Genomic DNA, 15,427 nt, shown 5'->3' on the forward strand with positions numbered 1-15,427 from the left:
TTATATTGTGTATTTCCACCCCGCAATGACGCTTCCCCTGGGTATAATTGTGTCTCTGTGCCGTTATATTGTGTATTTCCACCCCGCAATGACGCTTCCCTGGGTATAATTGTGTCTCTGTGCCGTTATATTGTGTATTTCCACCCCGCAATGACGCTTCCCCTGGGTATAATTGTGTCTCTGTGCCGTTATATTGTGTATTTCCACCCCGCAATGACGCTTCCCTGGGTATAATTGTGTCTCTGTGCCGTTATATTGTGTATTTCCACCCCGCAATGACGCTTCCCCTGGGTATAATTGTGTCTCTGTGCCGTTATATTGTGTATTTCCACCCCGCAATGACGCTTCCCCTGGGTATAATTGTGTCTCTGTGCCGTTATATTGTGTATTTCCACCCCGCAATGACGCTTCCCCTGGGTATAATTGTGTCTCTGTGCCGTTATATTGTGTATTTCCACCCCGCAATGACGCTTCCCCTGGGTATAATTGTGTCTCTGTGCCGTTATATTGTGTATTTCCACCCCGCAATGACGCTTCCCCTGGGTATAATTGTGTCTCTGTGCCGTTATATTGTGTATTTCCACCCCGCAATGACGCTTCCCTGGGTATAATTGTGTCTCTGTGCCGTTATATTGTGTATTATCACACCGTGTCTTTTGTTGTGGCCTCAGGAAGGTGCAATCTGCAGAGTCGCCTGCTGCCCCCACGATGACGATTTTGTGGCTGTAGCAACGAGGTAATAGATCTGGAACACTCGCCCATGGGGAAAAATGTAAAAATAAATCTATATTTATATGGTAAAGTAATTTCCACATTTTCTAGGGAAACTAACGTATCTTTCTACAAAGTGCTCTGATATGAAATTTATATGACTAAAATCACAGCCTCTCTGAGATAAGGGATTATTATAAATGCTCCCTATGGATAATTTAAACAGGCGTTTCCTATTCAGAAGGGATTTCTGGGAAATGTAATTTGCATGGCAGACAGTCTGTACGTGCCCCGGCTTAGTACCCCCTCTCGGCACACCTCCCTATGGACTGTACGCAGATTAAACTCCAGTTAAGCGGAAATAACTTTTTACATGCAGTCCATCAGGACAGAGCTTAACCCACTGATAGAGGCCCTTGTACAAGGTGTCCCTATGGTCCTGTGAACCCAGAGGGTCTGTAGAGGGGTGTGGGCAGCAGATGATGGTAGTTTATTTCTCTAAGACTCCTATTTTGCCGTCACCTTACCCAGATAACTACGTACAGTGGCAGAGTCCCATTTGTCGGACTGTCCCGCTGTTTGCTAACAAGGTGACCTTTTTGCAGTCATGGAATCGTGGTGGTCTGGGAATTAAACCAGGAGCGTCGTGGGAAACCTGAACGGATCTACGTCTCTTCCGAGCACAAGGGTCGGAGGGTGAGCGCCCTCTGCTGGGACACTGCTGCACTACGGGTCTTTGTCGGCGACCACATGGGCAAAGTGTCTGCGATCAAATTAAACTCTTCTAAGCAAGGAAAGGTAATGAGGGGGCCTGAATAGGCTTAATATTCTGGATGTACATACTGATATATTCCATCCAAGTAGCGTGCCCATTGCGGAGCTATGCTGTTATTGTATATACTGACCTATAGCACGATTCCTGTGTGAGTGTGGAGCTATGCTGTTACTGTATATACTGACTATAGCGCTCTTCCTGTGTGAGTGCGGAGCTATGCTGTTACTGTATATACAGACTATAGCGCGATTCCTGTGTGAGTGTGGAGCTATGCTGTTACTGTATATACTGACTATAGCGCGCTTCCTGTGTGAGTGTGGAGCTATGCTGTTACTGTATATACTGACTATAGCACGCTTCCTGTGTGAGTGTGGAGCTATGCTGTTACTGTATATACAGACTATAGCGCGCTTCCTGTGTGAGTGTGGCGCTATGCTGTTACTGTATATACTGACTATAGCGCGCTTCCTGTGTGAGTGTGGCGCTATACTGTTACTGTATATACTGACTATAGCGCGCTTCCTGTGTGAGTGTGGAGCTATGCTGTTACTGTATATACTGACTATAGCGCGCTTCCTGTGTGAGTGTGGCGCTATACTGTTACTGTATATACTGACTATAGCGCTCTTCCTGTGTGAGTGCGGAGCTATGCTGTTACTGTATATACTGACTATAGCGCTCTTCCTGTGTGAGTGTGGAGCTATGCTGTTACTGTATATACAGACTATAGCGCGCTTCCTGTGTGAGTGCGGAGCTATGCTGTTACTGTATATACTGACTATAGTGTGCTTCCTGTGTGAGTGTGGAGCTATGCTGTTACTGTATATACTGACTATAGCGCTCTTCCTGTGTGAGTGTGGAGCTATGCTGTTACTGTATATACAGACTATAGCGCTCTTCCTGTGTGAGTGCGGAGCTATGCTGTTACTGTATATACAGACTATAGCGTGCTTCCTGTGTGAGTGCGGAGCTATGCTGTTACTGTATATACAGACTATAGCGCGCTTCCTGTGTGAGTGTGGCGCTATACTGTTACTGTATATACAGACTATAGCGCGCTTCCTGTGTGAGTGTGGCGCTATACTGTTACTGTATATACAGACTATAGCGCGCTTCCTGTGTGAGTGTGGAGCTATGCTGTTACTGTATATACTGACTATAGTGTGCTTCCTGTGTGAGTGCGGAGCTATGCTGTTATTGTATATACTGACTATAGCGCTCTTCCTGTGTGAGTGCGGAGCTATGCTGTTACTGTATATACTGACTATAGCGCTCTTCCTGTGTGAGTGTGGAGCTATGCTGTTACTGTATATACAGACTATAGCGCGCTTCCTGTGTGAGTGCGGAGCTATGCTGTTACTGTATATACTGACTATAGTGTGCTTCCTGTGTGAGTGTGGAGCTATGCTGTTACTGTATATACTGACTATAGCGCTCTTCCTGTGTGAGTGTGGAGCTATGCTGTTACTGTATATACAGACTATAGCGCGCTTCCTGTGTGAGTGTGGAGCTATGCTGTTACTGTATATACAGACTATAGCGTGCTTCCTGTGTGAGTGCGGAGCTATGCTGTTACTGTATATACTGACTATATTGTGCTTCCTGTGTGAGTGCGGAGCTATGCTGTTACTGTATATACAGACTATATTGTGCTTCCTGTGTGAGTGCGGAGCTATGCTGTTACTGTATATACTGACTATATTGTGCTTCCTGTGTGAGTGCGGAGCTATGCTGTTACTGTATATACAGACTATAGCGCGCTTCCTGTGTGAGTGTGGAGCTATGCTGTTATTGTATATACTGACTATAGCGCTCTTCCTGTGTGAGTGTGGAGCTATGCTGTTACTGTATATACAGACTATAGCACGCTTCCTGTGTGAGTGTGGAGCTATGCTGTTACTGTATATACTGATTATAGCGTGCTTCCTGTGTGAGTGCTGAGCTATGCTGTTACTGTATATACTGACTATAGCGCTCTTCCTGTGTGAGTGTGGAGCTATGCTGTTACTGTATATACAGACTATAGCACGCTTCCTGTGTGAGTGTGGAGCTATGCTGTTACTGTATATACTGATTATAGCGTGCTTCCTGTGTGAGTGCTGAGCTATGCTGTTACTGTATATACTGACTATAGCGCTCTTCCTGTGTGAGTGCGGAGCTATGCTGTTACTGTATATACAGATTATAGCACGCTTCCTGTGTGAGTGTGGAGCTATGCTGTTATTGTATATACTGACTATAGCGCTCTTCCTGTGTGAGTGCGGAGCTATGCTGTTACTGTATATCCTGACTATAGCGTGCTTCCTGTGTGATTGCTGAGCTATGCTGTTACTGTATATACTGACTATAGCGCTCTTCCTGTGTGAGTGCGGAGCTATGCTGTTACTGTATATACAGACTATAGTGTGCTTCCTGTGTGAGTGCGGAGCTATGCTGTTACTGTATATACAGATTATAGCACGCTTCCTGTGTGAGTGTGGAGCTATGCTGTTATTGTATATACTGACTATAGCGCTCTTCCTGTGTGAGTGCAGAGCTATGCTGTTACTGTATATACAGACTATAGCGCACTTCCTGTGTGAGTGCGGAGCTATGCTGTACTGTATATACAGACTGTAGCGCACTTCCTGTGTGAGTGCGGAGCTATGCTGTTACTGTATATACAGACTATAGCGCACTTCCTGTGTGAGTGTGGAGCTATGCTGTTACTGTATATACAGACTATAACGCACTTCCTGTGTGAGTGTGGAGCTATACTGTTACTGTATATACAGACTATAACGCACTTCCTGTGTGAGTGTGGAGCTATACTGTTACTGTATATACAGATTATAGCGTGCTTCCTGTGTGAGTGTGGAGCTATACTGTTACTGTATATACAGACTATAACGCACTTCCTGTGTGAGTGCGGAGCTATGCTGTTACTGTATATACAGACTATAACGTGCTTCCTGTGTGAGTGTGGAGCTATGCTGTTACTGTATATAAAGACTATAGCGCTCTTCCTGTGTGAGTGCGGAGCTATGCTGTTACTGTATGTACTGTCTATAGTGCGCTTCCTGTGTGAGTACGGAGCTATGCTGTTATTGTATATACTGACTATATTGTGCTTCCTGTGTGAGTGTGGAGCTATGCTGTTACTGTATATACAGACTATAGTGTGCTTCCTGTGTGAGTGCAGAGCTATGCTGTTACTGTATATACTGACTATAGCGCTCTTCCTGTGTGAGTGCGGAGCTATGCTGTTATTGTAATTACTGACTATAGCGCTCTTCCTGTGTGAGTGTGCAGCTATACTGTTACTGTATATACTGACTATAGCGCTCTTCCTGTGTGAGTGTGCAGCTATACTGTTACTGTATATACTGACTATAGCGCTCTTCCTGTGTGAGTGCGGAGCTATGCTGTTACTGTATATACTGACTATAGCGCTCTTCCTGTGTGAGTGCGGAGCTATGCTGTTACTGTATATACAGACTATAGCGCGATTCCTGTGTGAGTGTGGAGCTATGCTGTTACTGTATATACTGACTATAGCGCGCTTCCTGTGTGAGTGTGGAGCTATGCTGTTACTGTATATACTGACTATAGCACGCTTCCTGTGTGAGTGTGGAGCTATGCTGTTACTGTATATACAGACTATAGCGCGCTTCCTGTGTGAGTGTGGCGCTATGCTGTTACTGTATATACTGACTATAGCGCGCTTCCTGTGTGAGTGTGGCGCTATACTGTTACTGTATATACTGACTATAGCGCGCTTCCTGTGTGAGTGTGGAGCTATGCTGTTACTGTATATACTGACTATAGCGCGCTTCCTGTGTGAGTGTGGCGCTATACTGTTACTGTATATACTGACTATAGCGCTCTTCCTGTGTGAGTGCGGAGCTATGCTGTTACTGTATATACTGACTATAGCGCTCTTCCTGTGCGAGTGTGGAGCTATGCTGTTATTGTATATACTGACTATAGTGCGCTTCCTGTGTGAGTGTGGAGCTATGCTGTTACTGTATATACTGACTATAGCGCTCTTCCTGTGTGAGTGCTGAGCTATGCTGTTATTGTATATACTGACTATAGTGTGCTTCCTGTGTGAGTGTGGAGCTATGCTGTTACTGTATATACTGACTATAGCGCGCTTCCTGTGTGAGTGTGGCGCTATACTGTTACTGTATATACTGACTATAGTGCTCTTCCTGTGTGAGTGTGGAGCTATGCTGTTACTGTATATACTGACTATAACGCTCTTCCTGTGTGAGTGTGGAGCTATGCTGTTACTGTATATACAGACTATAGCGTGCTTCCTGTGTGAGTGCGGAGCTATGCTGTTATTGTATATACTGACTATAGCGCTCTTCCTGTGTGAGTGCGGAGCTATGCTGTTATTGTATATACTGACTATATTGTGCTTCCTGTGTGAGTGTGGAGCTACGCTGTTACTGTATATACAGACTATATTGTGCTTCCTGTGTGAGTGTGGAGCTATGCTGTTACTGTATATACAGACTATAGCGCTCTTCCTGTGTGAGTGCGGAGCTATGCTGTTACTGTATATACAGACTATAGCGCGCTTCCTGTGTGAGTGTGGCGCTATACTGTTACTGTATATACAGACTATAGCGCGCTTCCTGTGTGAGTGTGGCGCTATACTGTTACTGTATATACAGACTATAGCGCGCTTCCTGTGTGAGTGTGGAGCTATGCTGTTACTGTATATACTGACTATAGTGTGCTTCCTGTGTGAGTGCGGAGCTATGCTGTTATTGTATATACTGACTATAGCGCTCTTCCTGTGTGAGTGCGGAGCTATGCTGTTACTGTATATACTGACTATAGCGCTCTTCCTGTGTGAGTGTGGAGCTATGCTGTTACTGTATATACAGACTATAGCGCGCTTCCTGTGTGAGTGCGGAGCTATGCTGTTACTGTATATACTGACTATAGTGTGCTTCCTGTGTGAGTGTGGAGCTATGCTGTTACTGTATATACTGACTATAGCGCTCTTCCTGTGTGAGTGTGGAGCTATGCTGTTACTGTATATACAGACTATAGCGCGCTTCCTGTGTGAGTGTGGAGCTATGCTGTTACTGTATATACAGACTATAGCGTGCTTCCTGTGTGAGTGCGGAGCTATGCTGTTACTGTATATACTGACTATATTGTGCTTCCTGTGTGAGTGCGGAGCTATGCTGTTACTGTATATACTGACTATATTGTGCTTCCTGTGTGAGTGCGGAGCTATGCTGTTACTGTATATACTGACTATATTGTGCTTCCTGTGTGAGTGCGGAGCTATGCTGTTACTGTATATACAGACTATAGCGCGCTTCCTGTGTGAGTGTGGAGCTATGCTGTTATTGTATATACTGACTATAGCGCTCTTCCTGTGTGAGTGTGGAGCTATGCTGTTACTGTATATACAGACTATAGCACGCTTCCTGTGTGAGTGTGGAGCTATGCTGTTACTGTATATACTGATTATAGCGTGCTTCCTGTGTGAGTGCTGAGCTATGCTGTTACTGTATATACTGACTATAGCGCTCTTCCTGTGTGAGTGTGGAGCTATGCTGTTACTGTATATACAGACTATAGCACGCTTCCTGTGTGAGTGTGGAGCTATGCTGTTACTGTATATACTGATTATAGCGTGCTTCCTGTGTGAGTGCTGAGCTATGCTGTTACTGTATATACTGACTATAGCGCTCTTCCTGTGTGAGTGCGGAGCTATGCTGTTACTGTATATACAGATTATAGCACGCTTCCTGTGTGAGTGTGGAGCTATGCTGTTATTGTATATACTGACTATAGCGCTCTTCCTGTGTGAGTGCGGAGCTATGCTGTTACTGTATATCCTGACTATAGCGTGCTTCCTGTGTGATTGCTGAGCTATGCTGTTACTGTATATACTGACTATAGCGCTCTTCCTGTGTGAGTGCGGAGCTATGCTGTTACTGTATATACAGACTATAGTGTGCTTCCTGTGTGAGTGCGGAGCTATGCTGTTACTGTATATACAGATTATAGCGTGCTTCCTGTGTGAGTGTGGAGCTATGCTGTTACTGTATATACAGACTATAGCGCACTTCCTGTGTGAGTGCGGAGCTATGCTGTACTGTATATACAGACTGTAGCGCACTTCCTGTGTGAGTGCGGAGCTATGCTGTTACTGTATATACAGACTATAGCGCACTTCCTGTGTGAGTGTGGAGCTATGCTGTTACTGTATATACAGACTATAGCGTGCTTCCTGTGTGAGTGTGGAGCTATACTGTTACTGTATATACAGACTATAACGCACTTCCTGTGTGAGTGTGGAGCTATACTGTTACTGTATATACAGATTATAGCGTGCTTCCTGTGTGAGTGTGGAGCTATACTGTTACTGTATATACAGACTATAACGCACTTCCTGTGTGAGTGCGGAGCTATGCTGTTACTGTATATACAGACTATAACGTGCTTCCTGTGTGAGTGTGGAGCTATGCTGTTACTGTATATACAGACTATAGCGTGCTTCCTGTGTGAGTGCGGAGCTATGCTGTTACTGTATATACAGACTATAGCGTGCTTCCTGTGTGAGTGCGGTGCTACGCTGTTACTATTTATACAGACTATAGCACTCTTTCTATGTGAGTATACTGTATATATAGACTGTAGCACGCTTCCTGTGTGAGTATACAGTATATACAGACTATAGCACGCTTCCTGTGTGAGTATACTGTATATACAGACTATAGCACGCTTCCTGTGTGAGTATACTGTATATACAGACTATAGCACGCTTCCTGTGTGACTATACTGTATAAATGGACTATAGCACGCTTCCTGTGTGACTATACTGTATAAATGGACTATAGCACGCATCCTGTGTGACTATACTGTATAAATGGACTATAGCACGCTTCCTGTGTGAGTGTACTGTATATACAGACTATAGCACGCTTCCTGTGTGACTATACTGTATAAATGGACTATAGCACGCTTCCTGTATGAGTATACTCTATATACAGACTATAGCACGCTTCTTGTGTGACTATACTGTATAAATGGACTATAGCACGCATCCTGTGTGACTATACTGTATAAATGGACTATAGCACGCTTCCTGTGTGACTATACTGTATAAATGGACTATAGCACGCTTCCTGTGTGACTATACTGTATAAATGGACTATAGCACGCTTCCTGTATGAGTATACTGTATATACAGACTATAGCACGCTTCCTGTGTGACTATGCTGTATAAATGGACTATAGCACGCTTCCTGTGTGACTATAGCACACATCCTGTGTGACTATACTGTATAAATGGACTATAGCACGCTTCCTGTGTGAATATACTGTATAAATGGACTATAGCACGCTTCCTGTGTGACTATACTGTATAAATGGACTATAGCACGCTTCCTGTGTGACTATGCTGTATAAATGAACTATAGCACGCTTCCTGTATGAGTATACTGTATATACAGACTATAGCACGCTTCTTGTGTGAATATACTGTATGAATGGACTATAGCACGCTTCCTGTGTGACTATACTGTATAAATGGACTATAGCACGCATCCTGTGTGACTATACTGTATAAATGGACTATAGCACGCTTCCTGTGTGACTATACTGTATAAATGGACTATAGCACGCTTCCTGTGTGACTATACTGTATAAATGGACTATAGCACGCATCCTGTGTGACTATACTGTATACATGGACTATAGCACGCATCCTGTGTGACTATACTGTATAAATGGACTATAGCACGCTTCCTGTGTGACTATAGCACGCATCCTGTGTGACTATACTGTATAAATGGACTATAGCACGCTTCCTGTGTGACTATAGCACGCATCCTGTGTGACTATACTGTATAAATGGACTATAGCGCGCTTCCTGTGTGAGTGCGGAGCTATGCTGTTACTGTATATACTGACTAGCGTGCTTCCTGTGTGAGTGCGGAGCTATGCTGTTACTGTATATACAGACTATAGTGCTCTTCCTGTGTGAGTGCGGAGCTATGCTGTTACTGTATATACAGACTATAGCGCACTTCCTGTGTGAGTGTGGAGCTATGCTGTTACTGTATATACAGACTATAGCGCGCTTCCTGTGTGAGTGTGGAGCTATGCTGTTATTGTATATACTGACTATAGTACGCTTCCTGTGTGAGTGCGGAGCTATTCTGTTATTGTATATACTGACTATAGCGCTCTTCCTGTGTGAGTGTGGAGCTATGCTGTTACTGTATATACTGACTATAGCACTCTTCCTGTGTGAGTGCGAAGCTATGCTGTTACTGTATATACTGACTATAGCACGCTTCCTGTGTGAGTGTGGAGCTATGCTGTTACTGTATATACAGATTATAGCGCGCTTCCTGTGTGAGTGCGGAGCTATGCTGTTATTGTATATACTGACTATGGCCCTCATTCAGAGCCGTTCGCTATTTGCGGTCGTTCGTTCAAAAACAAGGGGTGGCTATTCAAATGATCCGTTCGCAAATTGCAGTCTGTTCACACTTCTAAGTCTGAACGAGCGAGCAAAACATACGCTCGTTTATTTGTTAATAACGCCCCCTGGCCGCTCGCACCATACGTCATGTCCGCTATTTATTAGATTAATCGAGTACATCGACCAGCGTATGAACTGCTCGCTATTCTTGTGGTTGGTGTTTGCTACCACAAATTTGCGAGCAGGTCTGGCTATAAAATAACCCAGTGACGTGATCAATGACGCTGCTGTATTAATTATGCACACCCATAATACGCCCGTTTTGACCTTTAAGCACGCCTGCGTTCGGATCTCCACTCCCCATTTTCAAGCACCTTCCCCTGTTACCACCCACATACGCCTCATTCTGTCACTCAAAATAGCAGGCATTCGCTATATAGCGTACAAACGATTTTTGGCCGCACTGACTGGTTCGCGCATGCGTACTAAAAACCGTACGCATGCGCAGATGTGCAAACATCGCTCGGAACGAGCGTACTACCGCTAACGAGCGGCTCTGAATGAGGGCCTATAGTACGCTTCCTGTGTGAGTGCGGAGCTATTCTGTTATTGTATATACTGACTATAGCGCTATTCCTGTGTGAGTGTGGAGCTATGCTGTTACTGTATATACTGACTATAGCGCTCTTCCTGTGTGAGTGCGAAGCTATGCTGTTACTGTATATACTGACTATAGCACTCTTCCTGTGTGAGTGTGGAGCTATGCTGTTACTGTATATACAGACTATAGTGCTCTTCCTGTGTGAGTGCGGAGCTATGCTGTTACTGTATATACAGACTATAGCGCTCTTCCTGTGTGAGTGTGGAGCTATGCTGTTACTGTATATACAGACTATAGTGTGCTTCCTGTGTGAGTGCGGAGCTATGCTGTTACTGTATATACTGACTATAGCGCTCTTCCTGTGTGAGTGTGGAGCTATACTGTTACTGTATATACTGACTATAGCACTCTTCCTGTGTGAGTGCGGAGCTATGCCGTTATTGTATATACTGACTATAGCACGCTTCCTGTGTGAGTGCGGAGCTATGCTGTTACTGTATATACAGACTATATTGTGCTTCCTGTGTGAGTGTGGAGCTATGCTGTTACTGTATATAAAGACTATAGCGCTCTTCCTGTGTGAGTGCGGAGCTATGCTGTTACTGTATGTACTGTCTATAGTGCGCTTCCTGTGTGAGTGCGGAGCTATGCTGTTATTGTATATACTGACTATATTGTGCTTCCTGTGTGAGTGTGGAGCTATGCTGTTACTGTATATACAGACTATAGTGTGCTTCCTGTGTGAGTGCGGAGCTATGCTGTTACTGTATATACTGACTATAGCGCTCTTCCTGTGTGAGTGCGGAGCTATGCTGTTATTGTAATTACTGACTATAGCGCTCTTCCTGTGTGAGTGTGCAGCTATACTGTTACTGTATATACTGACTATAGCGCTCTTCCTGTGTGAGTGTGCAGCTATACTGTTACTGTATATACTGACTATAGCGCTCTTCCTGTATGAGTGCGGAGCTATGCTGTTACTGTATATACTGACTATAGCGCTCTTCCTGTGTGAGTATGGAGCTATGCTGTTACTGTATATATAGACTATAGCGTGCTTCCTGTGTGAGTGTGGAGCTATGCTGTTACTGTATATCCTGACTATAGCGCTCTTCCTGTGTGAGTGTGGAGCTATGCTGTTACTGTATATACAGACTATAACGTGCTTCCTGTGTGAGTGTGGAGCTATGCTGTTACTGTATATATAGACTATAGCGCTCTTCCTGTGTGAGTGTGGAGCTATGCTGTTACTGTATATCCTGACTATAGCGCTCTTCCTGTGTGAGTGTGGAGCTATGCTGTACTGTATATACAGACTATAACGTGCTTCCTGTGTGAGTGCGGAGCTATGCTGTTACTTTATGTACTGACTATAGCGCTCTTCCTGTGTGAGTGTGGAGCTATGCTGTACTGTATATACAGACTATAGCGCTCTTCCTGTGTGAGTGTGGAGCTATGCTGTACTGTATATACAGACTATAACGTGCTTCCTGTGTGAGTGCGGAGCTTTGCTGTTACTTTATATACTGACTATAGCGCTCTTCCTGTGTGAGTGCTGAGCTATGCTGTTACTGTATATCCTGACTATAGTGTGCTTCCTGTGTGAGTGTGGAGCTATGCTGTTACTGTATATACTGACTATAGCGCGCTTCCTGTGTGAGTGTGGAGCTATGCTGTTACTGTATATCCTGACTATAGTGTGCTTCCTGTGTGAGTGTGGAGCTATGCTGTTACTGTATATACTGACTATAGCGCGCTTCCTGTGTGAGTGTGGAGCTATGCTGTTACTGTATATACTGACTATAGCGCACTTCCTGTGTCAGTGTGGAGCTATACTGTTACTGTATATACTGACTGTAGCGCGCTTCCTGTGTGAGAGCGGAGCTATGCTGTTACTGTATATACAGACTATAGCACGCTTCCTGTGTGAGTGTGGAGCTATGCTGTTACTGTATATCCTGACTATAGCGTGCTTCCTGTGTGAGTGCTGAGCTATGCTGTTACTGTATATACTGACTATAGCGTGCTTCCTGTGTGAGTGTGGAGCTATGCTGTTACTGTATATACAGACTATAGCGCTCTTCCTGTGTGAGTGCGGAGCTATGCTGTTACTGTATATCCTGACTACAGCGTGCTTCCTGTGTGAGTGCGGAGCTATGCTGTTACTGTATATACTGATTATAGCGTGCTTCCTGTGTGAGTGTGGAGCTATGCTGTTATTGTATATACTGACTATAGTGCTCTTCCTGTGTGAGTGTGGAGCTATGCTGTTACTGTATATCCTGACTATAGCGCTCTTCCTGTGTGAGTGTGGAGCTATGCTGTACTGTATATACAGACTATAACGTGCTTCCTGTGTGAGTGCGGAGCTATGCTGTTACTTTATATACTGACTATAGCGCTCTTCCTGTGTGAGTGTGGAGCTATGCTGTTACTGTATATCCTGACTATAGCGCTCTTCCTGTGCGAGTGTGGAGCTATGCTGTTACTGTATATACTGACTATAGCGCTCTTCCTGTGTGAGTGTGGAGCTATACTGTTACTGTATATACTGACTATAACGCTCTTCCTGTGTGAGTGTGGAGCTATGCTGTTACTGTATATACAGGCTATAACGTGCTTCCTGTGTGAGTGCGGAGCTATGCTGTTACTGTATATACTGACTATAGCGCGCTTCCTGTGTGAGTGTGGAGCTATGCTGTTACTGTATATACTGACTATAGCGCACTTCCTGTGTGAGTGTGGAGCTATACTGTTACTGTATATACTGACTATAGTGCTCTTCCTGTGTGAGTGTGGAGCTATGCTGTTACTGTATATACTGACTATAACGCTCTTCCTGTGTGAGTGTGGAGCTATGCTGTTACTGTATATACAGACTATAGTGTGCTTCCTGTGTGAGTGTGGAGCTATACTGTTACTGTATATACAGACTATAGTGTGCTTCCTGTGTGAGTGCGGAGCTATGCTGTTACTGTATATACAGACTATAGGGCTCTTCCTGTGTGAGTGCGGAGCTATGCTGTTATTGTATATACAGACTATAGTGCTCTTCCTGTGTGAGTGTGGAGCTATGCTGTTACTGTATATACTGACTATAGCGCTCTTCCTGTGCGAGTGTGGAGCTATGCTGTTACTGTATATACTGACTATAGCGCTCTTCCTGTGTGAGTGTGGAGCTATGCTGTACTGTATATACAGACTATAACGTGCTTCCTGTGTGAGTGCGGAGCTATGCTGTTACTTTATATACTGACTATAGCGCTCTTCCTGTGTGAGTGTGGAGCTATGCTGTACTGTATATACAGACTATAACGTGCTTCCTGTGTGAGTGTGGAGCTATGCTGTTACTTTATATACTGACTATAGCGCTCTTCCTGTGTGAGTGCTGAGCTATGCTGTTACTGTATATCCTGACTATAGTGTGCTTCCTGTGTGAGTGTGGAGCTATGCTGTTACTGTATATACTGACTATAGCGCGCTTCCTGTGTGAGTGTGGAGCTATGCTGTTACTGTATATACTGACTATAGCGCACTTCCTGTGTCAGTGTGGAGCTATACTGTTACTGTATATACTGACTGTAGCGCGCTTCCTGTGTGAGAGCGGAGCTATGCTGTTACTGTATATACAGACTATAGCACGCTTCCTGTGTGAGTGCGGAGCTATGCTGTTACTGTATATACAGACTATAGCATGCTTCCTGTGTGAGTGTGGAGCTATGCTGTTACTGTATATACTGACAATAGTGTGCTTCCTGTGTGAGTGTGGAGCTATGCTGTTACTGTATATACTGACTATAGTGTGCTTCCTGTGTGAGTGCGGAGCTATGCTGTTACTGTATATACAGACTATAGGGCTCTTCCTGTGTGAGTGCGGAGCTATGCTGTTATTGTATATACAGACTATAGTGCTCTTCCTGTGTGAGTGTGGAGCTATGCTGTTACTGTATATACTGACTATAGCGCTCTTCCTGTGTGAGTGTGGAGCTATGCTGTTACTGTATATCCTGACTATAGCGCTCTTCCTGTGTGAGTGTGGTGCTATGCTGTTATTGTATATACTGACTATAGCGCTCTTCCTGTGTGAGTGCGGAGCTATGCTGTTAATGTATATACTGACTATAGCGCTCTTCCTGTGTGAGTGCGCTGCTATGCTGTTACTGTATATACTGACTATAGCACGCTTCCTGTGTGAGTGCGGAGCTATGCTGTTACTGTATATACAGACTATAGCGCTCTTCCTGTGTGAGTGCGGAGCTATGCTGTTACTGTATATACTGACTATAGCGCTCTTCCTGTGTGAGTGCGGAGCTATGCTGTTACTGTATATCCTGACTATAGCGCTCTTTCTGTGTGAGTGCGGAGCTATGCTGTTACTGTATATACAGACTATAACGCTCTTCCTGTGTGAGTGCGGAGCTATGCTGTTACTGTATATACAGACTATAGTGCTCTTCCTGTGTGAGTGTGGAGCTTTGCTGTTACTGTATATACAGACTATAGTGCTCTTCCTGTGTGAGTGCGGAGCTATGCTGTTACTGTATATACAGACTATAGCGCTCTTCCTGTGTGAGTGCGGAGCTATGCTGTTACTGTATATACTGACTATAGCGCTCTTCCTGTGTAAGTGCGGAGCTATGCTGTTACTGTATATCCTGACTACAGCGTGCTTCCTGTGTGAGTGCGGAGCTATGCTGTTACTGTATATACTGATTATAGCGTGCTTCCTGTGTGAGTGTGGAGCTATGCTGTTATTGTATATACTGACTATAGCGCTCTTCCTGTGTGAGTGCGGAGCTATACTGTTACTGTATATACAGACTATATCGCTCTTCCTGTGTGAGTGTGGAGCTATGCTGTTACTGTATATACAGACTATAGTGTGCTTCCTGTG

General features: G+C 44.5%; 1 protein-coding gene across 3 annotated transcripts in view; it reads left to right on the top strand.

Annotated features, from left to right (window-relative positions):
* Positions 1-15,427, top strand: part of HPS5 (HPS5 biogenesis of lysosomal organelles complex 2 subunit 2) — an 89,952-nt gene that overhangs the window by 16,292 nt on the left and 58,233 nt on the right. For all 3 annotated transcript variants that reach the window (XM_088451791.1, XM_088451790.1, XM_088451792.1), the window contains exons 4-5: positions 672-736; positions 1,317-1,509. In XM_088451791.1, the coding sequence (XP_088307917.1) occupies positions 672-736; positions 1,317-1,509 (258 nt within the window). The remainder of the gene's footprint in view (positions 1-671; positions 737-1,316; positions 1,510-15,427) is intronic.

This window comes from Taudactylus pleione, unplaced genomic scaffold, assembly GCF_031769625.1.
Source record: "Taudactylus pleione unplaced genomic scaffold, aTauple2 ptg000027l, whole genome shotgun sequence".
NCBI lineage: Eukaryota > Metazoa > Chordata > Amphibia > Anura > Myobatrachidae > Taudactylus > Taudactylus pleione.